The sequence below is a fragment of the Ovis aries genome, chromosome 26 (assembly GCF_016772045.2).
Source record: "Ovis aries strain OAR_USU_Benz2616 breed Rambouillet chromosome 26, ARS-UI_Ramb_v3.0, whole genome shotgun sequence".
Lineage (NCBI taxonomy): Eukaryota > Metazoa > Chordata > Mammalia > Artiodactyla > Bovidae > Ovis > Ovis aries.
In genome coordinates this window covers 33,349,411-33,375,018 of record NC_056079.1, presented here as the reverse complement: position 1 = coordinate 33,375,018, position 25,608 = coordinate 33,349,411, and the positions used below count along the sequence as shown (strand labels likewise).

At 38.0% G+C, this 25,608-nt stretch overlaps 1 protein-coding gene across 2 annotated transcripts in view; it reads right to left on the bottom strand.

Moving 5' to 3' along the window:
* The window catches only part of LOC101115508 (disintegrin and metalloproteinase domain-containing protein 32), a 197,426-nt gene that overhangs the window by 119,555 nt on the left and 52,263 nt on the right, over positions 1-25,608 (bottom strand). For both annotated transcript variants that reach the window (XM_060407107.1, XM_060407108.1), the window contains exon 7: positions 8,487-8,558. In XM_060407107.1, the coding sequence (XP_060263090.1) occupies positions 8,487-8,558 (72 nt within the window). The remainder of the gene's footprint in view (positions 1-8,486; positions 8,559-25,608) is intronic.

The following is a 25,608-nucleotide window of genomic DNA, read 5'->3' as shown; positions in this document are numbered from 1 at the left end:
TCTTATAGTATCCCAGGTTACAGCTGTGTCTCTATGTCTTTCTCCAGTAATGCACTGTTTTTCTTTTATTTTTTAAATTATGAAAGTATGATAACACACTTACAAGAGATTTGGGAAATACAGAACAAGGTTACATATAGTTCCACTATGTATTACAATTATTTTTTAAGTAGGTAAATTAAGATTCTTAGTTGGACTTTCAATATCAGATTCTCAAAAATTAATGAAATGAATATACAGAGAAGTAGAAGGATACAGTAAACCTGAAGAGCACTATGAGCCAATTCAATATAATTAAGATTTATACAATTTTCACACAACAGTAGGATAAAAATTCTATTCAAGTTCCCATAGATGTAAACTAGGAGACATTGGAATATATCCAGGGACATAAGTGAAGTGGAAGTCATTCAGTCGTGTCCCACTCTTTGCGACACCATGGCCTATACAGTCCATGGAATTCTCCAGGCTAGAATACTAGAATGGGTAGCCTTTCCCTTCTCCAGGGTCCAGGGACATAAAACAAGGTATAAAAATTTCATGGTATAAAGGTGCTGAAATCATACAGAGTCTGTTCTCTTATCACTCTAGAATTATTTTAGAAATAAATATCAAAAGATATTTGAAAATAACCCACATATTTTCAAGTGCAATGTGGCATTTACCAAGAGTTCTTTGACTTAGCCACTGAAAACCTCAATAAAGTTAGACGACTGAAAAAAACAGAGGGTGACTGCAGAGAAGAAACTATTTTGGTGAGAAATTAATACCCAAATGAGAAATTAATACCCAAGATACTTTTAAAAATCCCATGTATGCGGTAATCCAATTTTCAATGATGAATATATCTAAAATGCCCTAAAGAAGGAAAATCACAAAACATCTGCAATAGAATAAAAATGAAGAGAATTTACCAGAACTTGTTGCATGCAGCTGAAGCTTCTCAGTGCAATTAAATACAATGTGGAGTCTTGAATAATGTGTGAAAACAAATAATGGACACTAGCATAAAATTTTGTGAAATCTGAACAAAATCTGCACTTCAGTTAGTAATACTGTATCACAGGTTAATTTTCTGGCTTTTTTAAAAAACAATATTTAAAGTCTCAGAACTGATTAAAAGTTTCAAGCCTGATTTGAACTTTTTTTAAAAAATCATTAAGATAATAAGTTTTCTAGAATTTCAGCAGTAATACTAGATGCCAAAATACATGGAACTATATCAATGTTTTGAGTGAACATAAATTAGAAATCTAGCATTTTATTCATAGTGAGTCAAACAAGTGGAATCAAAATGTCATAAATATTCTAGATAGGCAAAATTCATAAATTTTCCAAAATATATATTATACACACTATTTATACATATATACACACATATATATACACATACACACACACACACACACACAAAAGGCTTGAGAAAGAACAACAATGTCAAAAAAGAGACAGAGAAATCAGAACACAGAAACTTAATGAAATGAGAAGACTGAATACAAAATAGAAAAAAAGTCATCATATAATCCAGTTGTTTTCAGACATGCCTGCTCCTTAGAAACACATCTGGAGCTTTGGAAAACAAAAGCGGTACCTTGGCAATTGTATTTGTTTTTTTTAATTTCAAGAAAATTCTGATATACATTTAATTTTTTTTAAGTGATTACAGGATTTTCTATTAAATGGTAGCTTTAGTGATTCTATTATTTTCTGTTGATCAACCATGATACAGTCGCATTAAAACAAATAATCATTATATAATCAAAATAGTAAAATATGTTTATCAGTTTTCACAATCAATAGGCAGACAAACATAAAACATAATTGGAATTTCCAGTCATAATTGAAACATGATGAACCTAACAGTATAAAATAATTACGTACTAATTGGGGGATTAAGTAGAGTGATATGGTAAGTGGAAGAGCATACATGCACATGTTTTCATCCACTCAGCGAGTCTATGTCACTTGGTTCAGTTGAATTCAGTTGAGTCGCTCAGTTGTGTCTGACTCTTTGCGACTTCATGAACCACAGCACTCCAGGCCTTCCTGTCCATCACCAACTCCCGGAATTCACCCAAAACCATATATACACTGAGTCAGTGATGCCATCCAACCATCTCATCCTCTGTCATCCCCTTCTCCTCCTGCCCTCAACCTTTCTGAGCAACAGGGTCTTTTCAAATGAGTCAGCTCTTCACATCAGGTGGCCAAAATATTGGAGTTTCAGCCTCAACATCCGTCCTACCAATGAACACCCAGGACTGATCTCCTTTAGGTTGGACTGGTTGGTTCTCCTTGCAGTCCAAGGGACTCTCAAGAGTCATCTCCGACACCACAGTTCAAAAGCATCAATTCTTCGGCACTCAGCTTTCTTTATAGTCCAACTCTCACATCCATACATGACTACTGCAAAAACCATAGCCTTCACTAGATGACCTTTGTTGACAAAGTAATGTCTCTGCTTTTTGACATGCTATCTAGGTTGGTCATAACTTTCCTTCCAAGGAGTAAGCGTCTTTTAATTTCATGGCTGCAGTCACCATCTGCAGTGATTTTGGAGCCCAGAAAAATAAAGTCAGTCACTGTTTCCACTGTTTCCCAAAATTTGCCATGAAGTGATGGGACTGGAGGCCATGATCTTAGTTTTCTGAATGTTCAGCTTAAAGCCAAATTTTTCACTCTCCTCTTTCACTTTCATCAAGAGGCTTTTTAGTTCCTCTTCACTTTCTGCCATAAGGATGGTGTCATCTGCATATCTGAGGTTATTGATATTTCTCCAGGCAATCTTGATTCCAGCTTGTGCTTCTTCCAGCCCAGCGTTTCTCATGATGTACTCTGCATATAAGTTAAATAAGCAGGGTAACAATATACAGCCTTGACGTAAGTATTCCTTTTCCTATTTGGAACTAGTCTGTTGTTCCATGTCCAGTTCTAACTGTTGCTTCCTGACCTGCATACAGGTTTCTCAAGAGGCAGGTCAAATGGTCTGGTATCTCCATCTCTTTCAGATTTTTCCACAGTTTATTGTGATCCACACAGTCAAAGGCTTTGGCATAGTCCATAAAACAGAAATGTTTTACTGGAACTCTCTTATGTTTTCCATGATCCACAGGTTTTGGCAATTTGATCTCTGGTTGCCAGTATTCTTGCCTGGAAAATTCCATGGATGGAGGAACCTGGTAGGTTACAGTCCATGGGGTCGCAAAGAGTCAGACATGACTGAGCAACTGAGCGACTTCAGTTTCACTTTCCTCTGCCTTTTCTAAAACCAGCTTGAACATCTTGAAGTTCATGGTTCACGTATTGCTGAAGCCTGGCTTGGAGAGTTTTGAGTATTACTTTACTACCGTGTAGATGAGTGCAATTGTGCGGTAGTTTGAGCATTCTTTGGCATTGCTTTTCTTTGGGATTGGAATGAAACCTGACCTTTTCCAGTCCTGTATCCACTGCTGAGTTTTCCAAATTTACTGGCATATTGAGTGCAGCACTTTCACAGCATCATCTTTCAGGATTTGAAATAGCTCAACTGGAATTGTATCACCTCCACGAGCTTTGTTTGTAGTGATGCTTTCTAAGGCCCACTTGACTTCACATTCCAGGATGTCTGGCTCTAGGTGAGTGTGAGTGATCACACCATCGTGATTCTCTGGGTCATGAAGATCTTTTTTGTACAGTTCTTCTGTGTATTCTTGCCACCTCTTCTTAATATCTTCTGCTTCTGTTAGGTCCATACCATTTCTGTCCTTTACTGAGCCCATGTTTGCATGAAATATTCCCTTGGTATCTCTAATTTTCTTGAAGAGATCTCTAGTCTTTCCCATTCTATTGTTTTCCTCTATTTCTTTGCATTGATCGCTGAGGAAGGCTTTCTTATCTCTCCTTGCTATTCTTTGAAACTCTGGATTCAAATGGGTATATCTTTCTTTCTCTCCTTTTCTTTTCACTTCTTTTCTTTTCAGAGCTATTTGTAAGGCCTCCTCAGACAGCCATTTTGCTTTTTTGCATTTATTTTTCTTGGGGATGGTCTTGATTCTTGTCTTCTGTGCAATGTCACGAACCTCCGTCCATAGTTCATTAGGCACTCTGTCTGTCAGATCTAGTCCCTTAAATCTATTTCTCACTTCCACTGTATAATCATAAGGGGTTTGATTTAGGTCATACCTGAATGGTCTAGTGGTTTTCCCTACTTTCTTCAGTTTCAGTTTGAATTTTGCAATAAGGAGTTCATGATCTGAGCCACAGTCAGCTCCCAGTCTTGTTTTTGCTGACTGTATAGAGCTTCTCCATCTTTGGCTGCAAAGAATATAATCAATCTGATTTCGGTACTGACCATCTGGTGATGTCCATGTGTAGAGTCTTCTCTTGTGTTGTTGGAAGAGGGTGTTTGCTATGACAAGTGCGTTCTCTTGGCAGAACTCTATTAGCCTTTGTCCTGCTTCATCCTGTACTCCAAAGCCAAATTTGCCTGCTACTCCATGTAACTCTTGACTTTCTACTTTTGCATTCCAGTCCCCTATAATGAAAAGGACATCTTTTCTGGGTGTTAGTTCTAGAAGGTCTTGTAGGTCTTTATAAAACCGTTCAACTTCAGCTTCTTCAGCATTACTGGTTGGGGCATAGACTTGGATTATCGTGATAGTGAATGGTTTGCCTTGGAAACGAACAGAGATCATTCTGTCATTTTTGAGATCGCATCCAAGTACTGCATTTGGGACTCTTTTGTTGACCATGAGGGCTACTCCATTTCTTCTGAGGGATTCCTGCCCACAGTAGTAGATATAATGGTCATTTGAATTAAATTCACCCATTCCAGTCCATCTTAGTTCACTGACTCCTAGAATGTCAATGTTCACTTTTGCCATCTCCTGTTTGACCACTTCCAATTTGCCTTGATTCATGGACCTAACATTCCAGGTTCCTATGCAATATTGCTCTTTACAGCATCATTTGGTTCACATTTACATTTAAGGTAAATTATCAGTATGTATGATCCTATACTGTTTTCTTAATTATTTGAGGTTTATTTTGTGTAGGTCTTCTCCTTCTCTTGTGTTTCCTGCCTAGAGAAGTTCCTTTAACATTTGTTGTAACGTTGGTTTCATGGTGAGGAATCCTATTAAACTTTGCTTGTCTGGAAAGCTTCTGATTTCTCCATCAAATCTGAACAAGAGTCTTGCTGGGTAGAGTATTCTTGGTTGTAGGTTTTTTTTCCTTTTATCACTTCAAATATATTGTGCCATTCCTTCTGGCTTGTAAAAAAAGCCAGATTTCTGTTGAGAAATCAGCTGATAACTTTATGGGAGTTCCCTTGTATGTTATTTGTCCTTTTTCCCTTGTTGCATATTTTATCTTTGTCTTTAATTTTTGTCATTTTGATTACTATGTGTCTCAGTGTGTTCTTCCTTGGGTTTATCTTGCCTGGGACTCTTTGTGCTTCCTGGACCTGGTTGACTATATCCTTTCCCATGTTAGGGAAATTTTCAGCTATTATTCTTCAAATATTTTCTCAGGTCCTTTTTCCCTTCTCCTTCCAGAACCCCTGTAATGTGACTGCTCATGGGTTTAATGTTGTCCCAAGCATCTCATAGGCTGTCTTCACTTTTTTCATTATTTTTTCTGTATTCTTTTCTGCAGCAGTGATTTCCACCATTCTGTTCTCCAGATCACTTATCTGTTCCTCTGCCTCAGTTATTCTGCTACTGATTTTTCATCTCTAGTGTACTGTTATCTCTGTTCATTTGTTCTTCAGTTCTTCTAGGCCTTTGGTAAACATTTTTTGCATCTTCATTCTTTTTCCAAGACTCTGGATCATCTTCACCATCACCATTCCGAATTCTTTTTTCTGGAAGATTGCCTATCTCCACTTCATTTAGTTGTTTTTCTGGAGTTTTTTCTTATCCCTTCATCTGAGAAATAATGTTCTGCTTTTTCATTCTGAGTAACTTTTGTAATGTGGCTTTTGTTCTAGCCATTGTAGGAGTGTGGTTCTTCTTTCTTTTTTTGTCTTCCTTCTGGTAGATGAGGCTAAGAGCCTTGTGTAAGCTTCCTGATGGGAGGGACTGGCAGTGAGAGAAACTGGGTCTTGTTCTGGTGGGCAGGGCCATGCTTATTAAATCTTTAATCCAATTATTTGCTGATGGGTGGAGTTGTGCTCCCTTTCTATTAGTTGTCTGGCTTGTGGCAACCCAGCCCTAGGGTCTATGAACTCTGTGTGGGGTTAATGGCAACCTCCAGAAGGACTTACGCCAAGAGGCATTTTCCAGGACTGCTGCCAGTGCCATCATCCCTGTAGAAGCCACTGCTGACCCACACCTTCACAGGAGACTCTCCAACACTAGCAGGTAGGTCTGATTCGGTCTCCTGTGGGGTCTCTGCTCCTTTCCCTTGGGTCTTGGTATATGGAAGATTTTGTTTGTGCCTTCCAAGAGCCAAGTCTCTGTTTCCCTCAGTCCTGTAGAAATCCTATAATCAAGTCCTGCTGCCTTCAAAGTCAGGTTCTGTGGGGATTCCCAGTCCCTTTGCCAGATCTCCTAGCTGGGAAGCCTGACGTGAGGCTCAGAATCATCACAACAGGGAAGAAGGAGAACTTCTTTGGTATTATTGTTCTCGACTGTGGGTGGCCTAGCTGGCAGGTAGAGGATTTTATCATGTTTGCACCCCTCCTACTGTCTCAATGTGGCTTCTTGTCTTTGGACATGGGGTATCTTTTTTTGGGACATGAGGTTCCATCATCATCCTGTCAATGGCTGTTCAACACCTCATTACGATTTTGGTGCTCTTGCAGGAAGAGATGAGTGCATGTTCTTTTACTCCACCATCTTGAACTGGAAACTTTGTACTGTGTTTTTATTGTACCATAGACTCCCTCAATCTGGCACTGAATTCACTAGGCTACAATTGTGGATTTAAAATTTGTGAAGGGACTGAAGATATCACTATTCTTCTTTACATGCCCAATATCTGGTAACACCGATGTCATATTTAGCTCAATATTTGTCTTATTAAAGAAGATATAAATATTTGTAAAAACATAGAAAAGAGATGCTTAATCAGCATTTTATAACTGGCAAATCTGGCAATTTGGACAAGAAGCTCTTAAAACAACATAGTCCTGTAACAAGAATTGATGCTTTTGAATTGTGGTGTTGGAGAAGACTCTTGAGAGTCCCTTGGAATGTGAGGAGATCCAACCAGTCCATCCTAAAGGAGATCAGTCCTGGGTGTTGAGTGGAAGGACTGATGCTGAAGCTGAAACTCCAGTACTTTGGCCACTTGATGTGAAGAGCTGACTCACTGGAAAAGACCCTGATGCTGGGAAAGATTGAGGGCAGGAGGAGAAGGGGACAACAGAGGATGAGATGGCTGGATGGCATCATCAACTCGATGGACATGGGTTTGCGTGGACTCCGGGAGTTGGTAATGGACAGGGGGTCCTGGTGTGCTGTGGTTCATGGGGTCACAAAGAGTTGGACACAACTGAGTGGCTGAACTGAACTGAATCCTAAAACAAAATAATTTTCATAAACCGAAATATTTCCTGGAAATTTAGTCATCTTTACCAGAAATATCTCAGCTTTCTCCTAATGTTCCTTTTGCTCTTTTCCCTAATACTCATTTAATAAGTATTTTAATATCCTTCCCTAAATCTCTCCCATCTCAAACTCTCAACTCACTTCCTGACAAGCTCTACAATCCTACAAATAGAATTGGAAATCAGTATGATTCACATTCTCTGTGGTTTTCCACAGATGTGATAATCAAATATTTCAGAAAAAAATCTATTAAATATGTTTTATCCCTGTTTTCGGAAATCTTGAAAGTATGGGAGAAATAAAGCAACATTTTACTGAAAACAAACTAAGTTATCACCTCAAGAGTCTGAAGTTCAGAGGTCCTCAAATTGTTTATGGGAATAAGTAATCTAGAGGAGCATTTAGACTAGACTCAATCAGCTGCATGAATAAAACCATTAAAAAATCTTGATACTTTAACGTAAGCTGCTGCTGCTGCTGCTGCTAAGTTGCTTCAGTCATGTCCAACTCTGTGCGACCCCATAGATGGCAGCCCACCAGGCTTATCATAAATGGTTATACCATCATTAATTCTGTGCCAATAAATATCTTATTAGCCAAACATTTTCTAGACTACATGCTGCTCTTCAGGTACCCTAAAACAAGAATTAATGCTTAAAGAATTTCACTTAAAAATATCACCATTAAAAATTTTATGGATTGAGAGAGACTCTAAAGTTGTGAACTATCAGAAAAATAATAATAAAACCATTTTGTTATGCAGGTTTGTCACAAGGAGATTTCAAATAAAATATTTCTGATAGAACTAGTGCTATTTTGAATATTTGGTTCTTCACTGTTCTCTGGGAGTGACATGGAAGTAAGAAGACTGGAATATTTAAGTTTCTTTCTAGCTAGGGATAATCATACATTCATATCAAATATTCAAGTGCAAAGAAAAAGTAAAACACATACCAAAGCTTTGTCTACCACGATATGCATTTCTAGATAAAGAGGAATTAAATCAGTTGAAACAGTTGATTCTGGCTAGAAAAAAGAACAACAACATTTTAAGACTTGAAAACTTTCACAACTTGTTTATTCTAAACTTTTAGAATATTTACACCTTTATTTAATCATAGTTGAAATATATACATATATACACTTAAATTATAAAGCGATGTTTTGATATACTTATGCAATGTGAAATAACTGCCACAATCATGCTAATTAACATATCAACTCTCATATAGTTACCATTTTCTTTTTTCTTGTATGTGCGCATGTGTGTGTGTGTGGTAAGAGCACATAAGATCAACCCTCTCAGAAAATTTAAATTTTACAATACAATAATTGCTTACTACAGTTATGCTACTGTTTATTAAATTTCCAGAACTTACTTATTTGCATAGATCAAACTTTATACCCTTTAACCAACATTTCCCTGTTCCTGTTGGCCTGCAGCCTCTGACAAATACCACTGCACTGTGTCTATGGGTTTGACTACTGTAGATTCCACATAAAAGTGAGATGTAGTATTTGTCTTTCTGTGTCTGGCTTATTTTACTAACATAATGTCCTCAGTTCAGTTCAGTCATTCAGTCTTGTCTGACTCTTAGCTACCCCATGGGTCGCAGCATGCCAGGCTTCCCTGTCCATCATCAACTCCCACAGCTTACTCAAATTCATGTCCATTGCATTGCTGATGCCATCCAACTGTCTCATCCTCTGTTGTCCCCTTCTCCTGCCTTCAATCTTTTCCAGCATCAGGGTCTTTTCCAATGAGTCTCCTCTTTGCATCAGGTGGCCAAAGTATTGGAGTTTCAGCTTCAAAATCAGTCCTACCAATGAATGTTCAGGATTGATTGCCTTTTAGGATTGACTGGTTTGATCTCCTTCCTTGCTGTCCAAGGGACTCTCAAGAGTCTTCTCCAACACCACGGTTCAAAGCATCTATTCTTCAGCACTCAGCTTTCTTTATGGTCCAACTCTCACAACCAAACAAGACTACTAGAAAAACCATAGCTTTGACTACATGTACTTTGTCAGCAAAGTAATGTCTCTACTTTTTAATATGCTGCCTAGGTTGGTCATAGCTTTTCTTCCAAGGAGCGTCTTTTAATTTCATGGCTGCAGCCACCATCTGCAGTGATTTTGGAGCCCAAGAAAATAAAGTCTTTCACTGTTTCCATTCTTTCCCCATCTATTTGCCATTTAGTGATGGGACTGGATGCCATGATCTTCGTTTTTTCAATGTTGAGTTTTAACATCCTCAAGATTCATCCATATTGCCAAAAATGGCAGCACTTTCTTCTTAAGGCTGAATAACATTCCACTATATTGATAAATGTACATAACAATTTATTTAATCATTAATTTATCCAGATACTCAGATTGGTTCATATTTTTGCTACTGCAAATAATGCTTCAGCGAACACAGGCATGCATATATGTTTTCAAGTTAGTGCATTTGTCTTCTACTAAGAAGAATTATGATTTCGGGTCTTATATTCAAGTCTTTAATCCATTTTGAGTTTATTTTGTGTATTGTATAAAACAGTGATCAATTCATTCTTTTGTTATGTCACTGTCCAGTTTTCCTAATACCATTTATTGAAAAGTCTGGCCTTTCTCAATCATATATTTTTGGTTCTTCTGCCATAAATTTGTTAACCATATATATTTGGGTCTATTTCTGTCTGTTGGGTTTATTTATAGTCTGTTCCACCAATCTGGGTATATCTTTTCATGTCAGTATAATATTATTTTAATGAATATAGTTTTGTAATATACTCTGAAATCAGAGAATCTGAAGACTCCAGCTTTGTTTCCTTTCTCAAGATTGCTTTGTTATTTGGTGATTGTAGTTCCATACAAATTTAAGGATTATTTTCCTGTTTCTTTGAAAAATACCATGGGAATTTTATAGGTATTGTATTGAATATGTAGATTGCTTTGGGTAGTATGGAAATTTTAACAACCTTGATTCTCCCAATCCATGAGCATGGAATATCTTTCCATTTGTTTGTGTCTTCTTCAATTTCTTTCATCTATATCTTGTAATTTTCAATATAGAGTTCTTTCACTTCCCTGGTTAAATTTATTCCTAGGTATCATATTCTTTTTGATGCATTGTAAATGGGTTGTTTATTTCTACTTTTGACAGTTTATTAGTGGTGTATAGAAACACAACAGATTTCTGTACATTTGTTTTGTATCCTGCAAATTTACTGAATTCGTTTATTAGTTTCAACAGTCTTTCTGTTATGGAGGCCTGTTAGATAATCATCAAGACTGCAGCCTGAGAGGCAGACTTCTAATTACATGCACATATATTGGTTAAGTGTAATGTTTCCCAGACACTTCAGAGGGTAAGTGCTATCTTTGAGTACTCCATCTGCCCTAGTTTTTAAAAGTATTACCCCAGTTTTTGAAGCTGCCCTCCAGGGAATGCTCCTTGATTGCCCGGCTCTGGTGGCTAGGGAGCTTGCATTTCTGAGACACAAAGGACTGCAACTATTGAAGAGATGGCTCTTGGCAAGCTGTAAATCCCAGAGCACTGTGTAGATAACATACTGAGGAAGGCTTCAGGTTTAGCACACATCCAATGCAAACGACAGAGCTTCTCTCAAGGAATGCAGTCTGTGGACACCATCTTGGCATATTCCCTTTGCCTCGCTCCAGCTCTCCAATATCTCCCAGAAAAGAGCATATACACTTATTTGGAGCCCCAGGTTTTATGACTGCTGCTGAGGAAACACTGCTAGATATCCTGGAGAATAGTGCATACACTTGCAATCCCACAGGACTATATACATGTGCATACTTTTGAAAGCAGCTGCCTGAAGATCTAGTTTCCAAACAACCAGAATCTAAGTACTAAGCATCTCCCCTTCAAGACACTAATATGCTACATCGATAAGCACAAGGTTTTGAGAGATGACAAAGAGCTGGAGCGGGGTTGAACAACAAGTTTCACTCTTACACAAGGACATGCCACGATTAGGAGAGGTGGTTTTTCATCTACTGTATAAAAACCAACACAGAAAGTCAAGCAAGATGAAAAAACAGAGGACTGTGTTCCAATTGGAAGAACAAGATAGAAAACTCATTAAAAGAAAAAAAACTCAATGAAATGAAGACATGTAATTTACCTGATAAAGAGTTTAAAGTACTTGTCTTAAAGATGCTCACTGAACTGGAGAGATGAGTCAATGAATATAGTGAGAACTTTAACACAGAAAGAGAAAATATAAGAAACTATCAAAGAGTAGTCACAGAACTGTAGAATACAATCACAAGTGAAAAATACAGTAGAAAGAGTCAACGGTGGAGTAGGTGAAGCAGAAGAAAAAAACTCAGTCAACCCAAAGAAAATGCAGTGGAACTCAGAGAAACAAACAGAAGAAAGAATTTAAAATAGGAAAGATAGCATAAGGGGCTACAAAATAATAAACTAACAAACATTTGCATTTACAGAAGTCCTAGAAGGAGAAGAAAAAGGGGTAGAAATTTTGTCTGTAGAGACAATGATTGAAAACTTCCCTAACATGGGTAAGAAAACAGACATTTGGACTAGGGAAGCCCACTATCTTTTTTAAAAATGCAAAGATCCCCACTCCAAGGCACATTATAATTTTAATGTCAAAAGTTAAGTAGAAGGACAATGCTAAGAGCTGCAAGAGAAAATGTTTTACATACAAGGGAATTGCTATAAGACTATTAGCAATTTTTCAGCAAAAAACTCTGCAGGCCATAAGAGAACAGCACAATATATTCAGAATGCTAGAAAAAAATTCTGTCTCTTCTTCAACTCTGAATAATAAAGCTTCCAAGTTTTATAGACAAAGATAAAAGAGTTCATCAATATTAAACCAGTCTGACAAGAAACTTTAAAGGGACTTATTTTAGTTGAAAAGAATGTGTACTAATTAGTGATAAGAAAATAGCTTTGAAACAATGAAGATAAAAAGGTAACATATCAAAACATTTGAGATACAATTAAAACAGATGAAAACTTGTAATATAAATGCTTAACTTTATACCTGAAGAAACTAGGTAAACAGGAGCAAACTAAAACCAAATCTACCCAAAGGATGAAATATGAAATAGAAATTAGAGAACAGAGTTTTTATCAAGACGGATGAGTAAATAGATCCTGAGCTCAACTCCTCCCACAACCACATCAAAATCACAACTATCTGCAGAATAACCATGCATGAAAAAGACTGGAACTTACCAGAAAGGATCTCCTACAACTAAAGATATCAAGAAGGAACCAAAGAGACAGGCAGGAGGAGCAAACTCGCAAAATAATGAAACTTCATAACTCCCAGAATGGCAACCTACAAACTGGAAAATAATTATACTACACAGATTATTCCACGGGAATTAGAGTTCTTGAGCCCCAGGTCAAGCTCGCTAGTCTGGGAAGCAGCACTAGAAGTCCAGCACTGGGAAGATGAGCCCCTTCAACGCATTTTGCTTTCAAGGCCAATGGAGCTTAATTTCAGGATCTTCACAGGACTAGGGGATAAACAGACATCAGTCCCAAGAGCACACACAAAATCTTATGTGCACCACGACCCAGGGCAAAAGAATATGACAGGTGCCTAAGCTAGACCTACCTACTGATCCTGGAAAGTCTCAATAAGCATGGTACGGCTGCAGCTCACTGTTGGGAGCCAGCGTGAGGAACTCCACCCATGGCAAAGGTCATGAGGAAGGAAGCTTGGCATATGCAAAGGCGTGATCAAGCCTCAGGAAACCCCCTGTTCCCGAGCATCTACCCCCAAAACCAGAGTACTTTACGGGGAGCTCTCCCCCATAACCATTTCTCTCGGAGAAGGAGTTAACTTGCAGCTCCAAGTTAATAACAATTCCTGGGCGTGATACGAGTGTTTCAGCTTATGAACTCTGAAGGTTCTCTGGCCTGCCTGATCAGGCTCGTCCAGCCGCATGTGATTGTTTACAGCCTCCCAACTGTGAGAGGCATGGGATGTTTTAAAACTTTCTAAATACAGACTCTTTTGAGAAGTTAGAAGATCATTAGTATAGTATTAGTGGGTTGATTAGGAATTATATTGGTGAAGGGTTTTTTCATTTGTCATGCCAATAATTACTGCTAATTCCCTGCCCTGGCTGTGACAAGGATGTCTCAGGTCAAACCTCTCTGCTGACAGACTAGCTTGTGTGACAACCTCTCAACCATAAACAGCACAGAGAGTTTGGAGTATTAGCATAGGGCTTTTTTCATTGATGAGTCAATGATTGCCATCAGGCCTCCATATCCTTAGGCACCTGGGAATATATTAATCAATGTATTTGGAATATAGAAAAGGAAATATAGCAGTTTTTTGATGTTAGCAATACTAGACTTTTCTGAGTTAATGAATTTTCTCTTTTGTTGTAGATCACTGTACTTTGTTATAAATCACTATAAATCACTGTGTCCTTGCTATGCAAAAATGTAACTTTATCACTATCTTAAGACTAAATACATCTTAAGGGAAACATTGGTGAAGGGTTTACATTTGTTGAGCCAATATTTGCTGCTAAATCTCCATATTCCTGCCCGTATAATGAATATAACTAGCATATAGGAGAAATAAGTATTAACCTTTAAGATTAATCATGTTAAACCTTAGGTTAACTAAATTCCTTTCTTGATTGTAACTCACTACACCCTCACCCTATAGGAACGCAACTTTATTTGGAGGGTGGCACCTGATTTAAGAAAAAATCACCCCTGGAAAAATAAGTTTTCTGGTTAACTGACCGGTATCAGAAAGGGCCATAAAATGTAGGCAGACCTCATGGCCAGAAGATGACGAAACTCATAAGACCTTTGTATAATTTTATATGAAGCACCTGATTGTGACAAGGGTCAGGTCTGCTGACCCCCACATGACTCTGTATTCATCCCTATGTATAACAAAAAGGTATATAAACAAACCTGAAAAAATAAAGAAATCGGATCAGTTTCCAGAAAGACTGATAACCCCACGTCATTCTTTCTTGCTCCTCGTTTTTCTGGCTGAATTCCCATCTGGAGCATGGATGCTATTCCACGTAATCCAAGTTATTCAGCCTCTTTTTCTCCACTAATCTTCCTACTACACTATCCATTTCTAATCTCTCTATATATCTGTAATTAAATATGTATTTTTCCAAGGACGCCGACTCCGTCCCCACCTTCGAATTACCCTGGATTCACTGGGGCTGGACCCCGGCAGCTCACATTGGAGATATAACCACTGATAGTAGGCATATTTGGAAACATTCAACCATGTGAACACTGCTACTAGTGGCTGCAATCTTGACACATTAACATCAAGACCTACTTAAGACCTGGAATGCACATGACATCTCCTACAGAAGGCATCTTCTCCAAAGTTGAGAATGTAACTAACCTACCACATACATAAAAACACAAATAGCAATTTATATTTTTTTAAATGAAGCAAAAGAAAACATTACAGTAGAAAGAATAAGATAAAATTTCAAAAGAACTAAGTGAAGTAGAAATAGACAACCCACCCAAGAAAGAGGGCAGAGGAATGACTATAACGTGACCAAAGAACTAAGGAGGACAAGAGATGCACAGAGCAAGAAGTTAGCAGTTCTTAACAAAGAGGTAGAAAAAATAAAGAAAGAAAGGATGATCAGAGATGAAGAATAACTGAACGTCCAAGGAGCAGTAGCTGTGCAGGCACAGGAGGGCCAAGAGGAGCCACTCCATGTTCAAGGTCAGGAGGGGCAGCTGTGAGGAGATACCCCTCATCCACGGTAAGGAGCAGTGGCTGTGCTTTGCTGGAGCAGCTGTGAAGAGATACCCTACGTCCAAGTTAAGAGAAACCCAAGTAAGATGGTAAGTGTTGCAAGAGGGCATCAGAGGGCAGACAAACTGAAACCATAATCACAGAAAACTAGTCAATCTAATCACACAGACCACAGCCTGGTCTAACTCAATGAAACTAAGCAATGCCTGTGGGGCCACTCAAGACGGGCGGGTCATGGTGGAGAGGTCTGACAGAATGCGGTCCACTGGAGAAGGGAATGGCAAACCACTTCAGTATTCTTGCCTTGAGAACCCCATAAAAAGGCAAAATGATAGGATACTGAAAGAGGAACTCCCCAGGTCGGTAGGTGCCCAATATGCTACTGGAGATCAGTGGAGAAATAACCCCAGAAAGAATGAACGGATGGAGCCAAAGCAAAAACAATACCCAGCTGTGGATGTGACTGGTGATAGAGTCAAGGTCCGATGCTGTAAAGAGAAATATTGCATAGGAACCTGGAATGTTAGGTCCATGAATCAAGGCAAACTGGAAGTGGTCAAACAGGAGATGGCAAGAGTGAACATCAACATTTTAAGAATCAGCGAACTAAGATGGACTGGAATGGGTGAATTTAACTCAAATGACCATTATATCTACTACTGTGGGCAGAAATCCCTTAAAAGAAATGGAATAGCCATCATGGTCAACAAAAGAGTCCGAATGCAGTACTTGGATGCAATTTCAAAAATGACACAATGATCTCTGTTCATTACCAAGGCAAATCATTCAATATCACAGTAATTCAAGTGTATGCCCCAACCAGTAATGCTGAAGAAGCTGAAGTTGAACAGTTCTATGAAGACTAACAAGAATTTTTAGAAATAACACCGAGAAAAGATGTCCTTTTAATTATAGGGGACTGGAATGCAAAAGTAAGTCAAGAGTTACATGGAGTAGTAGGCAAATTTGGCCTTGGAGTACAGAATGAAGCAGGGTGAAGGCCGATAGAGTTTTGCCAAGAGAATACACTTATCATAGCAAACACCCTCTTCCAACAACACAAGAAAAGACTCTACACATGAACATCACCAGATGGTCAACACCGAAATCAGATTGATTACAGTTTTTGCAGCCAAAGATGGAGAAGCTCTATAGAGTCAGCAAAAACAAGACCAGGAGCTGACTGTGGCTCAGATCATGAACTCCTTATTGCCAAATTCAGACTTAAATTGAAGAAAGTAGGGAAAACCACTAGACCATTCAGGAATGACCTAAATCAAATCCCTTATGATTATACAGTGGAAGTGAGAAATAGATTTAAGGGACTAGATCTGATATAGGGCGTGATGGACTATGGAAACAGGTTCATGACATTGTACAGGAGACAGGGATCAAGACCATCCCCATGGTAACATAATGCAAAAAAGCAAAATGGCTGTCAGGGGAGGCCTTACAAATAGCTGTGAAAAGGAGAGAAGCGAAAAGCAAAGAGAAAAGGAAAGAGATAAACATCTGAATGCAGAGTTCCAAAGAACAGCAAGAAGAGATAAGAAAGCCTTCCTCAGTATTCAATGCAAAGAAATCGAGGAAAACAACAGAATGGGAAAGACTAGAGATCTCTTCAAGAAAATTAGAGATACCAAGGGAACATTTCATGCAAAGATGGGCTCAATAAAGGACAGAAATGATATGGACCTAACAGAAGCAGAAGATATTAAGAAGAGGTGGCAGGAATACACGGAAGAACTGTACAAAAAAGATCTTCACAACCCAGAGAATCATGATGATGTGATCACTAATCTAGAGCCAGACATCCTGGAATGTGAAGTCAAGTGGGCCTTGGAAACCATCACTATGAGCAAAGCTAGTGGAGGTGATACAATTCCAGTTGAGCTATTTCAAATCCTGGAAGATGATGCTGTGAAAGTGCTGCACTCAATAGGTCAACAAATTTGGAAAACTCAGCAGTGGATACAGGACTGGAAAAGGTCAGTTTTCATTCCAATACCAAAGAAAGGCAATGCCAAAGAATGCTCAAACTACCGCACAATTGCATTCATCTCACATTCTAGTAAAGTAATGCTCAAAATTCTCCAAGCCAGGCTTCAGCAATACGTTACCACGAACTTCCTGATGCTCAAGCTGGTTTTAGAAAAGGCAGAGGAACCAGAGATCAAATTGCCAACATCCACTGGATCAATAAAAAAGCAGGAGAGTTCCCGAAAACATATATTTCTGCTTTATTGACTATACCAAAGCCTTTGACTGTGTGGATCACAATAAACTGTGGAAAATTCTGAAAGAGATGGGAATACCAGACCACCTGACCGGCCTCTTGAGAAACCTATATGCAGGTCAGGAAGCAACAGTTAGGATTGGACATGGAACAACAGATTGGTTCCAAATAGGAAAAGGAGTACGTCAGGCTGTATATTGTCACCCTGCTTATTTAACTTCTATGCAGAGTACATCATGAGAAATGCTGGACTGGAAGAAACACAAGCTGGAATCAAGACTGCCAGGAGAAATATCAATAACCTCAGATATGCAGATGACATCACCCTTATGGCAGAAAGTGAAGAGGAAATAAAAAGCATCTTGCTGAAAGTGAAAGAGGAGAGTGAAAAAGTTGGCTTAAAGCTCAACATTCAGAAAACGAAGATCATGGCATCTGGTCCCATCACTTCATGGCAAATAGATGGAAAAACAATGGAAACAGTGTCAGACTCTATTTTGGGGGGGCTCCAAAATCACTGCAGATTGTGATGGCCACCATGAAATTAAAAGACGCTCACTCCTTGGAAGGAAAGTTATGACCAACCTAGAAAGCATATTCAAAAGCAGAGACATTACATTGTTAACAAATGTCCATCTAGTCAAGGCTATGGTTTTTCCGGTGGTCATGTATGGATGTGAGAGTTGGACTGTGAAGAAAAGTGAGTGCCAAAGAATTGATGCTTTTGAACTGTGGTGTTGGAGAAGACTCTTGAGAGTCCCTTGGACTGCAAGGAGATCCAGCCAGTCCATTCTAAAGGACATCAGTCCTGGGTGTTCTTTGGAAGGAATGATGCTAAAGCTGAAACTCCAGTACTTTGGCCACCTCATGCAAAGAGTTGACTCATTGGAAAAGACTCTGATGCTGGGAGGGATTGGGGGCAGGAGGAGAAGGGGACGACAGAGGATGAGATGGCAGGATGGCATCACCAACTCGATGGACATGAGTTTGAGTGAACTCTGGGAGTTGGTGATGGACAGAGAGGCCTGGTGTGCTGCAATTCATGGTGTCGCAAAGAGTTGGACATGACTGAGCGACTGAAGTGAACCGAACTGATCGTAGATTAAATACTACAGAGGAATTGATCAGTGAGCTAGAAGAGAGTAGAGGAACTCACTGATGATGATCAGAAAGAAAGAAAGAATGAAAAGAAATGAGGACAGTTTAAAAGATCTCTGGGGCAATACCAAGAACACTAATATTCACATTATAGGGGTCCCAGAAGATCACAGAGAGAAAAAGCCTGTCAAATATTTGAATAAATAATACCTGAAAACTTCTGAAAGCTGAAGAATGAAACAGTGAAGCACAGAGACTATCATACAGGATTAACCCAAAAAGGAACAAACCAAGATATATTATAATCAAGATGAAAAAAAAAATGAACATAAAGAGAAAACAGTAAAGGCAGCAAGAGGAAAAAAAATCAACTAATATAAGAGCATTCCCTTAAGGCTATCTGCTGATTTTTCAGCAGAATCTCTTCAGGCCACAAAAAAATTGACACCATATATTTAATGTGATACAAAAGAAAAAGCTAAAACTAAGAGTATGCTAGCAAGCAAGACTTTCATTCAGACTTGATGGTGAAATCAAAGGGTTTACAGACAAGTGAAAACAAAAAGAAATCAGCACAATCAAACCAGTTTTACAACAAATGGTAAAGGAACTCTTCTAGACAAAAAAAAATAAAAATAAAAGGCTACAACTAGAAATAAGAAAATTACAAAACAACTTCATCGGCAAAGGCAAACATACAGTAAAGGTAGGAACTCATACATACACAAAGTAACTGGGAAGGTCAAAAGACAAAAGTAAAATCATCTGCATCAACAATGAGCAGTTAAGAGATACACAAAACAATCAAATGTAAAAATGCGATATTGAAAACAGTAATTGTGAGAAGAGAGTACAAATGCAAGTTTATTCAAATGCATTTAAAATTAAGGTATCAGTAACATGAAATAATCACATATATACACAGACCTCATGTTACCTCCGGAGAAGGCGATGACACCCCACTCCAGTACTCTTGGCTGGAAAATCTCATGGACAGAGGAGCCTGGTAGGCTGCAGTCCACGGGGTCGGTGAGGGTCAGACACAACTCAGCGACTTCACTCTAAGTTTTCACTTTCATGTACTGGAGAAGGAAATGGCAACTCACTCCAGTGTTCTTGCCTGGAGAATCCCAGGGACGGGGCAGCCTGTTGGGCTGCCATCTATGGGGTCGCACAGAGTCGGACACAACTGAAGCAACTTAGCAGCAGCAGCAGTAGCATGTTACCTCCAACACTTTGGCCACCTGATGCGAAGAACTGACTCATTAGAAAAGACCCTGATGCTGGGAAAGATTGAAGGCAGGCAGGGAAGGGACAACAGAGGATGAGATGCTTGGATGGCATCACCAATGTGATGGACATGAGTTTGAGCAAGCTCTGGCAGTTGGTGATGGACAGGGAAGCCTGGTGTGCTGCAGTCCATGGGGTCGCAAAGAGTCAGACACAACTGAGGAACTGAACTAACTGACCCACAGACAAAAATCTACAATAGATATACATACAAACAAGAAAACAAATTCTAAACATACAACTAAAAATACTCAACAGTCATCAAAACACAAGCAGAGAGTACAAAAGAGGAAAAAGGAACAAAGATTTACAAAACAAATCCAAAAACAATTAGCAAAATGGCAACAGGAACATTAATACTGATAATTATCTTAAATGCAAAGAAATTAAGTGTTCTAACAAAAATACATACAGCAATTGAATAGATACAAACACAAGACCTGTATAAGTGCTGTTTAAAAGAGTCTTGCTTCAGATCTAGAGAGACACACAAACTGAAAGTGAGGGGATTGAAAAACATATTCCACAAATGGAAATCAAAAGAAAGCTCAAACAGCAATACTTACATCAGATGAAATAGACTTATTTAGAAACAGACTTAGAATAAAAACTTACAGGGGACCAAAAAAGGACACTACATAATAATCAAGGGATCAATACAGTACAAAGATATAAAATTATAAATATATATGCACCTAATCAATAACCTCAGATATGCAGATGACAGCACCCTTATGGCAGAAAGTGAAGAGGAGCTAAAAAGCCTCTTGATGAAAGTGAAAGAGGAGAGTGAAAAAGTTGGCTTAAAGCTCAACATTCAGAAAACGAAGATCGTGGCATCTGGTCCCATCACTTCATGGGAAATAGATGGGAAACAGTGGAAACAGTGTCAGACTTTATTTTAGGGGGGCTCCAAAATCACTGCAAATGGTGACTGCAACCATGAAATTAAAAGACGCTTACTCCTTGGAAGAAAAGTTATGACCAACCTAGATAGCATATTCAAAAGCAGAGACATTACTTTGCCAACAAAGGTCCGTCTAGTCAAGGCTATGGTTTTTCCAGTGGTCATGTATGGATGTGAGAGTTGGACTGTGAAGAAGGCTGAGAGCCAAAGAATTGATGTTTTTGAATTGTGGTGTTGGAGAAGACTCTTGAGAGTCCCTTGGACTGCAAGGAGATCCAACCAGTCCATTCTAAAGGACATCAGCCCTAGGATTTCTTTGGAGGGAATGATGCTGAAGCTGAAACTCCAGTACTTTGGTCACCTCATGTGAAGAGTTGACTCATTGGAAAAGACTGTGATGCTGGGAGGGATTGGGGGCAGGAGGAGAAGGGGACAACAGAGGATGAGATGGCTGGATGGCATCACCGACTTGATGGACATGAGTCTGAGTGAATTCTGGGAGTTGGTGATGGACAGGGAGGCCTGGTGTGCTGCAATTCATGGGGTCGCAAAGAGTCGGACATGACTGAGCAACTGAACTGAACTGAACATAGGAGCACCTCAATATATGAGAAATATTAACAGATAGAAAAGGAGAAATCAACTGTAACACAAGAGTAGTAGGGAACTTCAACACCCCACTTACATCAATAGACAGATCATCCAGACAGAAAATCAATAAGGAAAACATAAGCCTTAAATAACACAACAGACCAAATGAACCTAACTGATATAGAGAGAGCATTCCATCTGAAAGAACAGAATACATGTTCTTTTCAAGTGCATATGGAACATTCTACAGGATAGATCACATGGTATGCCACAAAACAAGCCTCAGTAAATCCAAGTAACAGGCATCTTTTCTGACCACAATTCAATGAGACTAGAAATCAACTACAAGAAAAACACTACAAAAACAAAAACACATGGATGGTAAACAGTATGCTACTAAACAACCAATGGATACTGAAGAGATCAAAGAGAAAATCAAAATGTATGTAGAGACAAATGAAAACACAAGGATACAGAAAGAGAAATGAAAATGAAAACATAAGGATCCAAAACCTGTAAATGCAGCAAAAGTAGTTCTAAGAAGTCAGTTTATAGCAATGCAAGTTTACCTCAGGAAACAAGAAAAGTCTCAAATAAACAACAGAACATTACACCTAAAGCAATTAGAGAAAGACCACCATATAAAATCCAAAGTTACTGTAAGGGAAGAATTCATAAAGATCAGAGCAAAATAAATGAAATAGAAAGTGAAACTAAAAGTTGACTCTTTGAACAGATAAACAAAATTGATAAACCTTTCGCCAAAGTCATCAAGAAAAAAGGGAGAGTGTCCAAATGAATAAAATCAGAAATTAAAAAAGAGAAGTTACAATCGACACCAGAGAAATACAAAGGATCATAAGAGACTACTAAGAGCAATTAAACATCAATAAAATAGAAAGCCTAAAAAAAATAGATAAATTATTAGAAAGGCACAATCTTCCAAGACCAAACCAGGAAGAAACAGAAAATATAAACCAAACAATCATAAGTATTAAAGTTAAATCAAATAAATAAATAAATAAAATATAAAGTTAAATCAGCAATTTTAAAACTCCAAACAAAGCATAAATGTTCATCAGTGATACTGGCCTATAATTTTCTTTTACTCTGCTTGGTTTTAGTATCAGGGTGATGATGGCCTCATAGAATGAGTTTGGAAGTGTTCTTTCCTTTGCAATTTTTTGGAATAGTTTCAGAAGGATACGTGTTAACTCTTCACTAAATGTTTGGTAGAATTATCCTGTGAAGTCAGCTGATCCTAGACTTCTGTTTTTGGCCACACAGTGCAGCATATGGTATCTTAGTTCCCTGACCAGGGGTTGAACCTGCAACCCCTGCACAGAAAGCAAGGAGTCTTAACCACTAGACCACCATGGAACATTGATGCAAAAATCCTCAACAAAACAGCAGCAAACCAAATCCAATGATATATTAAAAGAATCATACATCATGATCAAGTGAGATTTACTCCAGGGAGACTAATGAGTTTTCAATATTTGCAAATCAAGCAGTGTGATATACAACGTTAACAAACTGAAGATAAAAACTTATGATCATCTCAGTAGATGTAGAAAAGGGTTTTGATAAAATTCAACATTGATTTATCATTTAAAGAAAACTCTCCAGAAATTGAGCATAGAGAATCTTTTCTACCTCAACATAATAAAGACCATATATGACAAATTTGGCTCAGACAGTAAGGCATCTGCCTGCAATGTGGGAGACCTGGGTTCAATCCCTGAGTCAGGAATATCTCCTGAAGAAGGAAATGGCAACCCACTCCAGTATTCTTGCCTGAAAAATCCCATGGACGGAGGAGCCTGGTAGGCTACAGCCCATGGGATTGCAAAGAGTTGGACACAACTGAGCAATTTCACTATGACAAATCCACAGCTAACATATATTCAGTGGTGAAAAGCTGGACACACTCCTTGTAGGATCAGGAATAAGAGAAAGATGTCCACTCACACCACTTATATTCAACATGATTTTGGAAGTCTTGGTCACAGCAGTCAGAGAATAAAAAGAAATAAAAGTAACCTAACTTTGAAGAGAAGAAGTAAAACTGTCACTGTCTGCAGATGACATGTTACTATGCATAGAAAATCCTAAAGACACTACCAGAAAACTATTTGAGCTCATGAATGAATTTGGTAAAATTATAAGATACAAAATTAATACACATAAATCTGTTGCATTTTATATACTAACAACAAAAGATTAGGAAAGAAATTAAGGCAACAGTCCTATTTACCACCACACGAAAAAGAATAAAATACCTAAGAATAAACCTACATGATAAGTCAAAAGACCTATATTCCAAAATCTTTAAGATGCTAATGAAAGAACTTGAAGACAGAACAAACAGATGGAAAGATATAACATGGTCTTACACTGGGAGAATCAATACTGTCAAAATGAACATATTGCCTGAGGCAATCTACAGATTCAGTGCAATCCCTATGAAATCACCAAGACATTTTATACAGAATTACAACAAAAAAATTTTAATTCATATGGAAATACAAAAGACCCTGAGTAGACAAAACAATCTAGAGAAAGAAAAAAGGAGCTGGAGGAAATCACATTCTGTCTTCAGATTATACTATAAAGTTACATAATCAAAACTGTATGATACTGGCACAAAAATAGACACACAGATTAATGGAACAGAATAGAAAACCAGAAATACACCCATGCACTTATGGTCAATTAATCTAGGACAATGGAAGCAAGAATATAAGACAGAGAGAAGACAGTCTCTTCAATAAGTGGTGCCAGGAAAACTGGACAGCTGCATGTAAAACAATGAAATTAGAACATTCTCTAACAACACATACAAAAATAAATTTACAGTGGATTAAAGACCTAAATGTAAGACTGGGTACTGTAACACTTCTAGAGAAAAACACAGGTATGACACTCTTTGACACAAATCAAAGCAATATCTTTTTGGAGCCATTTATTTGAGTCACGGAAATAAAAACAAAAATAAACAATTGGGACCTAATCAAACTTCTAAGCTTATAAACTTTTGCACAGCAAAGGAAACAATAAACAAAACAAAAAGACAAGCTATGAAATGGGAAAAATATTTGTAAACAATGAAACCAACAAGGGATTAATCTCTAAAATGTACAAATAGCTCACAGAGAGCAATATTAACAAAAACAACTCAATCAAAAAAATGGGAAGAAGACCTAAATAGACCTTTCTCCAAAGAAGACATAAAGATCACCAATAGGCACATGAAAAGATGATCAACATCCTAATTGAAATGCAAATCAAAACTGAAAAGAGGTACTACCTCACACTAGTCAGAATGGCCATCATTAAAAAGTCTACAAATAACAAATTCTGGAGAGGGTATGGAGAAAAGAGAACCCTCTTACATTGTTGCTGGGAATGTAAACTGATACAGCCACTATGGAGAATAAACAGTATGGAGATTCCTTTAAAACGTAAAAACAGAATTACCATATGGTTCAGCAAATTCCACTCCTCAGCATATATCCACAAAAGATAAAAACTCTAATTCAAAAAGATACATGCACCTCAGTGTTCATAGCAGCACTATTTACCATAGCCAAGACATGGAAGCAACCTAAATATCCATAAACAGATAAATGGATAAAGAAGATGTGTTATATGTATATAAAGGAATATTAGTGAGCCCCCAAAAAGAATGAAATAATGTCATCTGCAACAACATGGATGGATGTAGGGATTATCACATTAAGTGAAGTAAGTCAGAGAAAGACAAATATCACATTATATCATTTCTATGTGGATCTAAAAAAGTGATATAAATGAACAGGGAAGTATATTCAATTCTTCTAATAACCTATAATGGAAAAGAATCTGAAAAAGAATATATACATACATATGTATAACTGAATCACTTTGCTGTACCCTTGAATCTATTTCAACATTGTAAATGAACTATACTCCAATAAAAATTTTAAAAATTGAAAAAACTACCATTATCCAGCAATTCCACTTCTGGGTCTTTATCCCAAGGAAACAAAAATCACCATCTTGAAGAGATTATCTGACCCCCCATGTTCAATGCAGTATTATTTAGAACAGCCAATACATGAAAATAACCTAAATGTCCATCAATCGATGAATGGATAAAGAAACTTGGTGCATGCATACATACACACACACACACACACACACACACAAAGG